Here is a 15700-nt window from a genome sequence, read left to right as displayed (position 1 = left end):
CACTAGGCCACTCCTCCACTCTGAAATATACAAGATAGAGTAGGTATGTACTTATAGAATAGTAGGTACAAATTTGGCATATAATTGCAGATGCACATATGGACATATATGCTACCATTTTAAACATTTATTTGCATAGCACATGCGTAATTGTTAGCACCTGTTTTATAGATTGCCCCCCATGCCTTGAAAAACTATATCTCACCAGGTTACAATTTGCAATTCACAAGTCCTTGCGATAATACTTGGTATTGTTGATTAACTGAGCTCATGAGCAGGCCAATACATTTATGAAAGGTGTTTAGAGGAACAATTAGTGTGAATGAGAATCATCACCACAGCAGCAGTAAATGGTTACTAGTTTTGAAGTAGTCATCTAGTAAATGAACGTGAGACTGTTTCAGGAATACCATCAGTTACAATGGAAGTGCCTTCTATCAGCCTGTCAAGAAGAACAAATGTCCTTCTCCAAAACACAGCCTGTTGTACAGCAGAAAGCAAAAACGGAAGACTGTAACCTCTAAACTCTTTTATCTCCTGCCAGAACAAGACAGTTGCATTTATAATGATTGTTCCAGCATGAAGGCTTGTCAATCCTTCCATCCCTCAATGACAATGGGAAATATCATACTTAATAATAATTCAAAATGACAATACTATGAAGTGACTGTACCTCAAAATGAACCTGCTGTAGCTGATGTAATCATAAATGGGTCAGCACTAAAACCCTGGAGAGCAACAAAAATATTTGAAAAATATGTAAAAGATATTACCCGTCCTATGGTGCAAAAATACTAATACCAAATACAACAGGTTTAATGATGTATTCCTGCAGGACAAACTGAAGGCAAACAGATCAGGGGATTCAGGACAAAGTTTTTAAAAATTATAATCACTTTCTATGAGATTCTAACAAAAGAGGGAGATTTTTCAAATTCTAGGACACAAAACAATTGTACTAAATACAGCTTCAACCATTACTGTGGTCAGATAATTCTTCCTTTGAGCCACTGAGACACCTACTTTGGAAATACTTGCATATTTGTTCATGCTTGCCATGCAGCAGTTAGATGGTTGCCAGGCATATCTAATCAATGGAAATGATACAAGTTTTGTAGTCACCATATCTGATTTAGCATCTTTAAAGAATTTCGCCTTCAAACCATGTTTTTTGTTTTTTAAATAGACACAAAATGTTCTGATACATTTCAGTGTCTGCTGCCTCAATTGGACCTAAGGACATAAAAGAGCTGTCCTCCTTTCATAGTTTCAGTGGTTTTAATGTTTTCTCTTCATTCCAAGGAAAAATAGAAGTCTACTTGGTGAACAAGGAATGTATATGATTGAGATTGTGTTCAATAATATTCATTCAATAAATGGAAGTACTTGAAAATGAAGACTGAAGCATCTGAGAGAGGTTTGTCATCACAATATAATAACAAGACTAGCACAGCTGCAGAAACAATATGTTGATATCCCATCAATATGAGATGGCTTCTTAAAACACTCAAAGTGCATGGTATGTTGGGCAAGTATAATATGAGGTCAGTCAACAGTTTGTCAGCTAGACATAAGAAATCCCGTGGATTGGAGATGAACAACACAAAATGAAACATGGCAACTCAGTCCTTTCATGTATAGTGGAACTTCTGGATGCAATACTGACTACAAAATTCTTTTGCAGTGCTGTGTAGCTGTAAATAGCTGGATTAAATTAAACACTTTTTCATAATCTAAGAATATTATTTGATATTGAGAATGTTAACATTGGAGCTGTACCGAATAGTAAATTTTACTATTCAGACAACTACAAATAATGAAAAATATTATTTGGCCGAATACGAATACCAAGTATGAATAATGGGCATTGAGCTTTAACGTAACAAAAAAATAAAAGAAGCAACACAAAATCAAAGATCAAGTGTTTATTTCAGTAGAATTTAGCACAGTAGAGCCCTGGATTATTTGTATTTGAATTTAAATCACTATTCAGCCAAGTTTGAATAATGTGTTTGGGGCACTATTCAAAGCCTAATTGAATCAAATACAAATATTCGATACGGCCCTAGTTAATATATATGCTTCGTGAACAGATTGTGTTATGTGTTAAAGTTTTGGGGGTTTTTTTTCCATTTTGAAATGAAACCTGTTTAGAATAGGTCCCCAACTTGTGATAATGCTGTATTATATGTTAAATACAGGGGCATAGCCAGACTGGCGGCAGGGGGGTCCAGAGCCCGAGGTGAGGGGGCACATTTTAGCCCTCCCCCGGTGCCGCTGACCCTCCTTCTTTTTTGACCCCCCCCCCCCCCGCTGCCAACCCTCTCGACCCCTCTCCCACCGCCAACCCTTCCCCGCCGCCGCCATCGCCTACCTTTGCCCCTAGGTCCTCTTCTTCCAGCACAAGGCTTTGTTCTGTTTCTGTGAGTCTGACGTCCTGCACGTTGTATGTGCAGGATGTCAGACTCACAGAAACAGAACAAAGCCTTGCGCCGGAAGAAGAGGACCTCGGTTGGCGGGGGTTGGGGTCCCCCGCCAGCAAAGGTAGCCAACGGCAATGGCAGCTGCAGGGGAGGGTTGGCGGCAGGAGGGGGGTCGAGAGGGTCATCAGCAGGGAGGTCCAGGGCCAAATCTACAGGGCCCAGGCCCCCGTGGCCCCCGTGTCCCCAAGTAGCTACACAACTGGTTAAATAAAGATTTTCATCTTGAATAGAGCCTCCTTTATTCCATTCTCACAGGATGTGATCATAGTAATGATCTTTTGAGAAATCAGGTGTGACGTGTTTTAGTTAAAATACCCACCTTCTCGGAAAAAGGTCACCATCTTGGATTTTCATTGTCATTTCCAACACACGGGCAGTTTTTGATGCTTGTATCATCATTTGAATAAAAGTTCCTGTTATCTGCTTCACTTGAAGATCAACTTGATTTCAAAGCATACAAGAAATAATCCTCAGTGAAACAGACAAAAAGTTGTGTCTTTCTAATTAAATAGAATAGCAATGTATGCCACCAATATAATACTTTCACTAGGATAGTGCATGCTGATATTTTTCTTGAGAGGGCGTGAATGACTATTGCACTGAATCAATTTAATACAGATTTTTTTTGTGTGTTTTTCAGATTACAGTAAAGGATATTCCAACTGCCTATTGCTATTCATTTTCTGACCCTCACATAATTACATTTGATGGCAGGTAAAAAAATCATATTCTAGTGTTTCTGATGAAAATTCATATATCCTGTAACACAGAGGGTAACAGGTTGTCAAGCAAATAGGCACATATGTTGCACATTTTGAGGCAGATTCAGTAAATGATGCTCAAAAAACGCCGCTGGAAAAAATCAGCACTAAGTGGTAGATTCTTTATACGGCAGCTGGAATATCTATGTGGAAAACATTTCTGCCTAAATGCATTCTATAAAATTTCCACACAGTTTATAGCATACGCTCATGCTGATCTGTGCAACTATATTTAGTCATGAGAAATTATGCCAAGTAAAACCTGGTGTAAATACTGGCACCTAAATTAGGTGAAGAGCAGGTGTATTCTATAACTGTGCATGTAACTTTTTGGAATGCCCTTGACCCATCCATTCCACACCCATTCCATGCTCCCTTTTTGACAATGTGCATTAGAATTTACTTGCACCACATTAGAGAATGTGCTTAGTGAATTCTGCGAGTAAGTTCTAATTAATGTCAATTAGTGCTAATAATTGCTCATTACATCCAATTAACAGCGCTGATTAGCTTGTTAACCAATTAGGTTATACACTTATATTTCCACATGGAAATCTATGCTCGATATATGGAATCTGGGGATAAGCACTATTCTGTAAAGGGTGACTAGGCTGAGCACCTTTTATAGAATAGTACTTATGCCAGCTGAAACCCAGTGTAAATGCTGGTGCCCAACTCATGGCATTTGGGTGCATAAATAGTCTTAATCTATTACACCGTAGTTAAATTTTCAGAAACTTTCTGCCCAACCCATGCCCTGCCATGGCCATGCCCCTTTGAGGTATGTGCTGAGATTTAGGTGCCTGGTGTTTATAGAATAGCACATAGGAAAATGCACACAAAAATCCTAATTATTACCAAGTAATATCAATAAATGATTGTTAACATTTATTTATTTATTTGCTGCATTTGTATCCCACATTTTCCCCACCTATTTGCAGGCTCAATGTGGCTTACATTATGCCGCAATGGTGATCGCCATTAACGGAATGAGAAGTTCAAATTATTGATACAATTGAGGTACATAAAAATAACAGAAAAATAGGGAGTAAATAAATAAACAATTCATATCAGGCATATGAGATCAAGGACAAGGTATAACATACAATAATAATAATGTGATTAAAGTAACCTAATAATAAGAGTTCAATTGATTGATAGCTTACAGATTATTAACTAATTAGTTTGTGCATGCATTATGGATCTGCGCCCAAATATGGGCGACCTTTATAAAATCCGGGAGTTTTATAAATGCAACATATATAAACCTAGGTACTGTTAGAAAATAGTCTCCCCAGGCCCCAGGAGCACCTACATATATTTTAAAAAATGTTTTCTTAGCACCTACTTTATGTGTGCGTACACTGGGTCAATTTTATAAGCACTTACATGAGAATGTAAAATTCTGTTCTACACACTCAAGTTGCTGATAAAATGTCCCCCCCCCCCCCCCCCCCCCCATAGTTACGTGGAATTCCAAAGCAATATTTTTCAGTGCTTCAGGGATATTTGAACAAGAGACCAAGGAGACTATGGGCTCATTTTTGAAAGAGAGAAATGTTCAAAAAGTAGCATAAACCGGTAGATGGACATTTTTCTCGCAAAAATGTCCAAATCACCAATTTTGGAACCCATTTTTATGCTGTTCATCTGCAGTGCATCCAAATCACAAGAGGGTGTGTTGGTGGTGTTAAGGGTGGGATTTGGGCATTCCTCACACTTGGACATTTTTCTGCTGTAATGGAACAAAACAAAAATGTATAGGGCTAAAAGTAATAATGACTAAGCCACAAAAAAGTGTCCTAAATGACCAGTTGACCAATGAAAGAATAATGGAATGACACCCCCTTACTCTCCCAATGATCACTGACCCCCTCCCACCCCCAAAAATGTGAATGAAACAGTACATACTCTAGGAAAGCATCAGATGTTATGGCCAGTCCTATTAGAGCAGCAAGCAGGTCCCTGTGTGGCTTTCTGCATCAAATCCCTCTGTGTTTCAACTTCTTAGCTTTTGTGAACACACTTAGCCTAGAATCCCCTATGACGCCAGAGCTGTTGTGAGCAGGGAAGAAGCTGGGCAGGCAGTAGGGAACAGTATTAGATGCAACCTAGAGAGTGAGAAAGAGGCAACAGTCTTCCACAAACCTGTATTTCATGACATATATTTCTTTTCTGGTCTTTGAATGACGACAACATCTGACCCTCGATAGGAGAAAGCTGATATCAACCCTGGCACAAATAAAAAAAAGTAAGCAAAGTAAATGGAGGTAAAATGGAATTCTAAAACACAGAAGCTCCTATTAATTCACACTTAGCATGTAATAATTGAAATAAATGTAATAATTCAGAAATAAACCTGAAAACACATCTTTTCAAGAAGTCTTTTTCCCCTGGATCTGCCTAATCCCACACCACCATACATCACGAAAAGTTCAGAAATGGAAAACAATAATATTAACCTCTCTCGCAATATGCTAATATATCAGCCTAAGCGTTTATTGTACTTCTGTATTATGTACTAGACTTCTACAAAACTAAATTTTATAACCGCCTTTTTAGCAATATGTAAACCACATTGAACTTGCCATACGGTGGGAAAATGTGGGATACAAATGCAATAAATAAATAATGACATTATTATATGTTACCTGCTGCAAAATCCATTACCTAAAATGGGTCTTGCAGCAGTTAATATGCAGAAAAGGGGTCCTTTTCCGAAGCCACACTAGAAAGTGGTTGGTGCTTTGATTAGCACGTGACTTTGCTGCATGCTCCAGCCTCTTTCTAGCATGGCTGAAAAATGGCCATGGTTGGGTTCTTTTTTAGTGGCCACTCGCTAATTTCCTCAGTACAGCATGGAGTGGGGGAGTAACCTAGTGGTTAGTGCAGTGGACTTTGATCCTGGGGAACTGAGTTCAATTCCCACTGCAGCTCCTTGTGACTCTGGGCAAATCACTTAACCCTCCATTGCCCCTAGTACAAAATAAGTACCTGAATATATGTAAACTGCTTTGGGAATGTAGTTGTAAAAACCTCAGAAAGGTGGTTTATCAAGTTCCCTTTCCCTATTTGAGATTCTACATGGAATGTTGCTATAGCAACACATGTAGAAGCCTGCCCTTGCAGATTAGCAATGCAGCTGTGCAAGCTTCTGTTTCTGTGAGTCTGACGTCCTGGGACGTCAGACTCACAGAAACAGAAGCCTGCACTGCTGATCTGCAAGGGCAGGCTTCTACAGGGACTGTTGCTAGTGGAGGAGTAGCCTAGTGGTTAGTGCAGTGGACTTTGAGCCTGGGGAACTGAGTTTGATTCCCACTGCAGCTCCTTGTGACTCTGGGCAAGTCACTTAACCCTCCATTACCCCTGGTACAAAATAAGTACCTGAATGTATGTAAACCACTTTGAATGTAGTTGCAAAAACCTTAGAAAGGCAGCATATCAAGTCCCATCTCCCTTTCCCTTCCCTTTCCCATTACCACCAGGAGCCCTTACCACCATCCATTTATTAGGCAGTAATGGCTCCTGTATCACTCCTGGGCTAATCAGGTAGCATATGGTAATATGCACATGCTACCTGATTAGCACAGGGCACTCCTATTCCCTGCCCCCAAGCTAGAAAATAATTTCTATTTTCTACCATGGGGATTGGCGTGCACTGATCACAGCAATAACGTGGGATGCTTCAGCATGTCCTACAGTGGTTCTGTTTTGGCGCAACCTACCTGCACGATAGCCCTACCACCCTTCAGCAAAGGACTCTTAAGTAGGGAATTCAGTAAATGGTGCCCAAAGTTAGGCACTGGAACAATCCATACAAAGCAAGTATTCTGTAAAGGTGCTCTGTGTGGAGTGTACTTTATAGAAACCAGCTTATAATGCACTAACATGCCTGCCAAAGGCCCCATGTCAGGTTACATACATGTTTAGTGCTAAATAAAGTCACTTCAATGCACCTTTGGCTGATGAGATTTCTCGGTACACCTCTACTCTCCTGTACTTGGCTGTTGGACTATACGTGGGGGTTTCTTTTACCTTGACCTTTTTGGTCTATGCTTTGACATGCCTATAACCCTTACATGGCCACACCCACTTTGAAGCTCCACACTATGAAATTTAGGTGTGCATGTTATAGAATAGGGCATAGGGCAGATCTGTGCATAACTCTACTTACTGCCAATTAAGTGCTTGTTAACACCAATTGATTTTTAGCCCTAATTAGCACCCAAACTTGTGCATCCAACTTTAGATGACCTTTAGTGAATTTCCCACTAAGTATTCATAAACAGGGGCCAAAACAATCAAATACTAATACACAAAGTAAAGGCAATAAGCTTTTATAAGTGTAACTGACAATACTTACTTGCTTTGCTTTTATTAACAGAATTTATGATAACTTCAACATGGGAACCTTTGTGTTATATAAGAGTACTTCTCGAGACTTTGAAGTTCATGTGCGGCAGTGGGATTGTGGAAGCCTTCACTATCCAGCATCCTGTAACTGCGGCTTTGTTGCCAAAGAGGGAAGTGACATCATTTCCTTTGATATGTGCAGCGGTCAGCTACTAGAGTCACAGCCACATTTATCTATAAAGAGCAGAGACGCAACCAGCAATAATGTCAGGATTACCGAATCCTACTTAGGAAGGAAAGTCACTGTATGTACTAAATCTTGTTTTCATCAGTTTCTTAAAGCACAAAGTACTACATAGTTACACACATTGGATGGAATTCTGTGAATTGTGCTGAAACTTGGGTGCTGTAAAAAAAATCAGTGCTAAGTGCTATTCTATAAAGCGCACACGTTTTATATAGAATGGCATTTAGTGTGGATCCCACACCAAACTTACGCCTACTAAAACCTGGTGTAAATGCTGGTGTCCAAGTTAGGTGCAGTAAGGAAAAATTCTTTAATTCCATGTGCAACTTTTCAGAACACCCCTGACATGCCTCTGGCCACACCCTCTGTTCAGATACACATTGTGAGAGTTAGGAATCAAGCTTTATGGAATTGCACTCAGCCAGTTGTGTGTGCAAATCCTAACTGATGCCAGTTAACTGCAATAATTGGTAGTTAGCACCAATTATTGCTAGTTAAGGGCTCATTAATCAGTTGCACATGCAACTTGACCAAGTACTCAAATTTCAGTGCACAACTGTGGACGCCATATTTAAAACCAGGGGTACTGTATTTACCCAGGGATGATTTTATAAAACATAAGGTACTGAGTCAAATGATGATGGGGTAACAAAATCTCCCCTGCTACCCCACCACCAGCCAATGCCTTTTTTCTCCTCTGTTCACTTTCTTTCCAGTGCACTAGCCCATTCCCATAATGCCAGTGTTTTTCTCTCTCCCTAGACCCCTCCCTACCAATCTGTGTTGTCTGCCCCACTCCCCCCCCAAACAAATATATATATATATATATATATATATATATATATATATATATATATATATATATATATATATATATATATTACAGGACAATTTCCTTCTATTCTGAATCACTTTAATACTGCAGCTGCTGCCCTTCACACATATTTATTCTCTTTCTTTGGGCAGAGGACATTACCAACTCTGGCGCTATGATGACCTGCTCTTCCTTTACCTGTACAGATCAGGGTTGCTGCCTCTCAGGGGCCATAAAATAAGGTTCTTCATTCCCTCTGCATGCAGCAGGGGGTGTCAGCTCTTGAGGACCATAACATCAGGTTTTTCTTTGTCTCTGCAAGCAACAGGGGGTGCTGGCTGTCTGGCCTTCTATTGACTATGAGATTCAGCTTTTAAAAACCTGCCGCGGTTGTTGTGGTTAGTGGTCTGCTCTTTCACCTTGTGCTTGTGTGCCTCATGGACAGCCATGAGGCACACAAAGTTCAGTGACCAGACAAGACCTAGTAGTCTCACTCACGTACATAAAGAGAGACACGGGCTGCACATACTGCAGCAGGACATGTTTATCCAATCCTATCCTAGCTGAAACAATATTTAACCATCTCTCTGACCTCATGTGCAACTTTCTTTAAATTAGTCACCTTATTTTCTAACTTCTCTTATTCTGTTACCTATCTATAAGTTCCATCTTTGCTTAAACCCTACATTGTCAATTAAAATGTTCTATTACATATTGTGTTGACATTGTAAGTAATATACTATGCCATGCTTTGTATTGTTATTTGAATATTTTACTGCTGTAATTGCCTATTGCTCATGTTTGATTTATTCTTATTGTACACCGCCTTGAGTGAATTATTTCAAAAAGGTGGTAAATAAACCCAAATAAATAAATAAATAAAATATAGACACACAGAAACATTCTCCCCCATCCCCATACACACACATGCATTTAGAGGGTTGGAAATAATTCCATGAGCTATGTTATGCCTACTTTCCCCATGTGTTCCTGTTATAAAAGAAGTACCTATGTTCTTTTATAGATTAGACCTCTATCAGGCACCCACTAGGCGCCAGTTTGTAAGCACACTGTTATAGCATTTTCTAAGTCTAACTTCCAAATTCTAGACCTTTCTACAAGATTTGCTCTACCCTTCCACCTGTATTCCACACCTTCATGGGTGTCTACTGTGTTGCAGGTTTTGGTATTAGCCTCAAAAAGGACATCTCTTCATATAGCTTATCTACAATCTCACTTACAAAATTATTTAAAGAATCAGACTATTTACCATTCATTTGTCAGTCAACCAGTTTTTAACCCAGTTGGTCCCTTTAGAGCCCCTACCAAGAGCTCTCAGCTTATTTATTAGTCTGTTTTGCAGAACTGAGTCAAAGACCTTTCTAAAATCCAAGTATACCACCACCAGTGCTTTCACTGATCCAGTTCTTGGGTCACCCAATCAAACAGATTGAGCAAATTCATTTGGTAAAACCATGCTGCCTCAGAGTAATCCATTGGATTCCAGAAACTGCACTATTTCCTGTTTTAGCAGCAACTCCACTAATTTACTCTCTGCCAAATTCAACTAACTGGGCTATAGTGTGTCTCTCCGGCTCCATCATTTTGTCTAGTTTTAGTTTAGCAAGCTCCATGTGAGTACAGTCTTCTGAAATTGTCTCAATCTGCCTCAATTCTATCCCTGTTTATGTCTATTTTCTATAGTCTTACTCCTGGCCCTATCTTAGTCAACCCCAAACAAGTATTTGTTTAGCAATTCTGCTTTTTCTTTATCGACCTCTACATATTCATCTCTTTCATCTGAGTCTTGCAATACCACATCTGCTTATCCTCCTCTCACTAAGATACATAAGATAGGCTTTCCCCCCTGTTTTACCATTTTAGCTAATTATTTTCTTTTATTTTTACCTTTGCACTCCTGACTACTTTCACAATTTCTCTTACCTTTGCCGCCTATTTTTGCTTGTTCTCTTTTTTCTGTAATCTCTTGTAATTTATGAATGCTGCTATTTTCCAAAATTATAGTGGCCTCTTCTTCCTCTTACCTTTATTCCCTTTTTTTTAACAAAAGGGTTTCTTGCTTTTATAGCTCCTTTCAGTTTTACCCACTACTCTTCTACTACTTCTGTGTTTCTCCATCCATATAATGGCTTCTTAAAGTATTTGGAGTGGAGGAGTAGCCCAATGGTTAGTGCAGTGGCCTGAGAACCAGCAGAACTGGGTTTACTCTGGGCCATTGCTAGACAAGATAGAGCCCACTGCAGAAGCTAGGGAGGGGGCCTCAAAGATTGCTTGCAGATTGTCTCTCTTTCAACTTTAGACAGCTTTGAGGACCCCAGTGACTTGAGTGCCCAGGACAATTGCCTTGTTTGCCCACCCCTAGCGCTGGCCCTGGGTTTAATTCTCCCTGCAGCTCCTTCTGACTCTGTTTCTTCTACTAGATTAATCCACAGTGCCTCTTTCCCACCTTTTAAGCAATGTAATTTATAGATAGTGTCAGTCCTCTCTTCTCCTACCCTGTCCTTCCTGGATGGATGGATAATAGCCCAGAATAACTATATCCCAGTGATGGTTCTTCTACTACATCTTTGCGACCACCACTGTATCCAAGTCAGCATTTTCCATTCAAAACATCTAGAACTAGAACTTTATTTCCCATGATCTGGGCATTAGTATATAGCTTTCCAGATGTTGCCCTCTATTCCCATTCTTTATCAGATCTATTCCTTGCTGATCACTCCAGGATTAAGTAGAGACTTTCCTAAGTTTACATGGCTGATAATGGTTTATGCACTTTTCCTCCAGGAATTTGTCAAAAGCTTTTTCCAGTCGTGTTAGCTGTGTTTGTCACATCCTCTGGATGCAAATTTCTGAGCTTGATTATGCATCGAGTGGAAGTTAAGTTAAATCTGCTACCTACTAGTTTCATGAAGGTGGTTATTTAGAACCTCTATTCTTGCTTTGGACATATAAAACCTGGCATTTAAAAGCCCATATTGCATGCACGACCAAATCCCAATTTTACAAAGGCAGGATATGGACGTCTAACACTGTAGTACATCCAAATGGCAAGGGGTGTGGTCTGGGTGTGTTTTGGGCAGGACTAGGGATGTCCAACTCCAATCACAGAAGGGGAAGGGATGCCCATGTCTAAAAAGATGGATGTTGTTATTTATACCTGGTACTTGTCACGTCCAAATTACAGAAATGATTGAGCAACTGTCCACTAGAGGGATTAAGGCCCAATAAAATGGGCCCTGCTGCAGATAACTCAAGCTAAGCTTTAGTAAAAGACCCCTTAAGCTCCCAGTGGTTGCTGTCTCCTCCTCCCCTTTCCCTTGAATGTGAAATCAGCAGTAGATACTAGGATCTTTGACAACTTGAGGTATTATGGATATTCTCAACAGTGCAGCATGCAGATATGAGGAGTAGCCTAAAGGTTTAATGCAATGGACTGAGACCTAATGGATCCAGGTTCAAATCTTGCTTCAGTTTTTTTTTTAATTGTGAGCTCTCCAGAGACAGAAAAATACCTACTGTATCTGAATATATAAGACACCTGCAAGCCTGTAGGCTATTAAAGTGATGTATATTCAGGGTTCAGTAAGCATTTTTCTGTTCCTTGAGGGATCACATTTTAAAGAGAAAAATCACAGACAGCTGAAGTTGGATTTGAACTTGGGTCTCCTGATTTTCAACCCACTGCTCTGATCATTAAGCTACCCTCTCCTATGCATGGACCTCTCTGTTGCTATTTTATAAGCAGGGTGTTTCTATGCTGTTGCACATACGTCCATATCCTTGTTTTTCCAGTTCATAATTTGGATGTTTCAGTGTGTAAAATGATATTCATGCTGGACGTTTCCAACACAAGGACATCCAACTCACATGTATTATAGAACAGATTGTATCCTGTTCTAAAATACATGTGATATGGACATCCATTTATGATGTTCTGACTTAGACATCCATATTCTGAGTTAGGCGTGCTTTCTAAAATGCCCCTCCATTTGTCCCCTAGCATTAGTGCTAATTGAAAAAAAAATAGCATTTCCCTATTTACCTTTTCCACTAAACTCATAATTTTATAAACTTCTATTATATCTCCTCTCAGCCGTCTCTTCTCTACACAGGACAGAATCATAGGAGAGCTGTTCCATGTTGCTTATAATTTGGTTGCCCTTTCCAGTTCTATCTACATTAATCTGTGATCTAAAAATTCCCTTCTTTTAATGTGGCCAGTATTCTGCATTTTATTCCATTATTTGATCATATCTAGCCATATGGGGAGGAAGCGTTCAGAGGATGCTATTAGGTCAGGAGAGAAAAAAATGTATATATAGATGATATTATATGCTTGTACTTTTCCTTCAAAAATCTACCCCATGAAAGCAGATAAAAGGGATCATGCAAGCTTTGTAGTTTACTTTGAAAATTCATGTAAAGTCTGGTATACAAAATATGTGTATTCTTTGTCCGAGTATGGATAGCTTAAAAAAATGATTTTAAAAGGATTTAACTGTGATATGATCTCCTTATATACTGTTATTATATCCATCAACCTCCTCATTACACTGTTAACAGATCACTCTTTTCTCTCTTCACACTTGTCATGTAAACTGTGACTCACTTGTACATTAAGGTATTTCTTGGATATTACCTGTCCATTCTGTTTTGACCTGATAAAGGAGGTGTAACTCCCAAAAGCTAGTCAAGAAATGTATTCAGGTCATGCAATATAAAGGTATCATCTATTGCATCTTTTCTTTTCTTTTGCTAACTTTTATTTCGATGTCATTTTCTAACATTTCAAAGTCATTTAGTATGTTGAGGTATACCTGAAAAGTTATCTTAAATAAGTGGTCCACAGTTGGAGTCCTTTTTTTTTTTTTTACTAAAACACAAATATTCTATTTGGGAAACAGAGCCCTATCTATGAGAAGCAATGGCCTAAAAAAGCATCAATTTTAGGGTTCTTTTACTAAGCTGCTATAAAAAAAATGGTCTTAGTGTGCCCCTATACCGGTCATTCTCACACGTTAAGGCCATTGTTACCACAGCTGTAAAAATCCAGATTTTTTTATTTATTTCATTAATTGCCGTGTGCTAATGTTGCTACTAGCATGCAGCCATTTTTAAAAATTACCATGGCAGCATTTACTGCTACCTATTATGTTGGTGGTAAGGGGTACTATGCTATTTGTGCACTAATCTTAATTCATCTACATTACCACGAATTAACTGGGTAGTATAGGAATGTCCACTCTCCACCCCTGACACGCCCCTTCAAAAAATAATTACTACATAGTTAGTGCATGCACTTGCAAAAACTAATGCTCGACACTTTAGCATGTCTTGTGTTAGGTCGTTTTTGCTGATTTAGGTGTGCATTAGTGCCTAATGCAGCTTAGTAAAAAGACCCCTTAATTTTGCAACAAATTCTGCTGCCAGTGTTCTTGTGTTACCTATGAACTGCAACACTAACAGCTTGTCAGTTACGGTGAAATGCAGGTTTAATTCTATCTAGTAAGGCTTACCTGTCATACTCTTTTCATGCTGATATGTTGGTTATTTCTAGATCTTCTTTCCTTCTGGAGCTTTCATTCGTGCTGACGTGAGTGAGTGGGGAATGAGTTTGACCCTTAGGGCACCGAGTTCGGACTACAAGAATACTTTGGGACTTTGTGGTACTTTTGATGGAGATGCAGGGAATGACTTCCATAATATTAATGGAAGTGAAATCACACAGGATTCCGGGAGTGACTTTTCTTTTACTAATGAATGGAGGTAACGAATCAACTTTGAATGTAATTTAGATAAACCACATTTGAAAGAAATAACTGTGTTCTCATTTTAGCAGATTGTTGTTCTGATACCTTTATCACAAAAAGAAATCCTTTACAATACACATGGGTCTTGAAATCCCTTGTTAGATATGCAAAGTTATTCTCTTCACATCTGTAATATATGGAGTAAGGCAGGAATTGCACACTGAGCATGTTCCCACTTTGATGGTGGCTCACACTAAGTAAACGAAAACACTGACACTTCAGTACCCCGCTGCATAAGTTAAAAATGCTCAAAAGCACTCAGATGACACTATGCCATAGGAAGTAGTGGGAAAAAAAGAAAAGTAGAAATCTTTCTTCCATCATGGAATAAATGTAAAAGTAGAATCAGATTATAAGGCTACATACCCAGCACAACAAATCTATTCTCAGTATCAAAAAAAAAAATCTACAACCCTAAAAACACAATACCAGTGGTAGTTTCTACCAAGTATACACCTGTAAAACACAAACACGCCATCTCACAGCCAAAGCATTTGACTAAGGACCCAGGAAACCTGGTGCCATATCCACTACCTCCAGAAAGTGATAGCTAAGTACATAAGTATTGCCACACTGGGACAGACCAAAGGTCCATCAAGCCCAGTGTCCTGTTTCAAGGAGTGGCCTAGTGGTTAAAGCACTGATCTTGCAATCCAGAGGTGGCTGGTTCAAATCCCACTACTGCTGCTTGTGATCTTGGGCAAGTCACTTAACCCTCCATTGTCTGAGATACAAACTTAGAGGGTGAGCCCTCCTGGGACAGAGAAATATCCAACATACCTGAATATAACTCACCTTCAGCTACTACTGAAAAAGGTATGAGCAAAATCTAAATAAATAAACAGTGGTCAATCCAGATCACAAATACCTGACAAGATCTCACAAAAGCTCAATACATTTTATAATGCTTATCCCAGAAATAAGCAGTTGATTTTCCCAAGTCAATTTAATAATGATCTATATATTTTTTCTTTAGGAAGCAGTCCAGACCTTTTTTAAAACCCCACTAAGCTAACCGCCTTTACCACATTCTCGTGTTCCTCCCTCCCACATGCATCCCTTTGCACTTGCTCACAATAAACGTCATCTGCCATTTAGATGCCCAGTCTCCAAGTCTCATTAGGTCCTCTTGTAATTTTTCACAATCCTCTCACGATTTAACAACTTTGAATAACTTTATGTCGTCAGAAAATTTAATTGCCTCACTAGAT

The 15700-nt window shown here is 39.2% G+C and overlaps 1 protein-coding gene across 1 annotated transcript in view; it reads left to right on the top strand.

Annotated features, from left to right (window-relative positions):
• VWDE (von Willebrand factor D and EGF domains) overlaps window positions 1-15700 on the top strand; it is a 135766-nt gene that overhangs the window by 43061 nt on the left and 77005 nt on the right. The window contains 3 exon segments of the mRNA XM_030201168.1: window positions 3124-3197; window positions 7629-7902; window positions 14237-14445. Of these exon segments, the coding sequence (XP_030057028.1) occupies window positions 3124-3197; window positions 7629-7902; window positions 14237-14445 (557 nt within the window).

This window comes from Microcaecilia unicolor, chromosome 1 (assembly GCF_901765095.1).
Source record: "Microcaecilia unicolor chromosome 1, aMicUni1.1, whole genome shotgun sequence".
NCBI lineage: Eukaryota > Metazoa > Chordata > Amphibia > Gymnophiona > Siphonopidae > Microcaecilia > Microcaecilia unicolor.
Note: the sequence above shows the minus strand (reverse complement) of the source record. Positions and strands in the feature narration are given on the sequence as shown.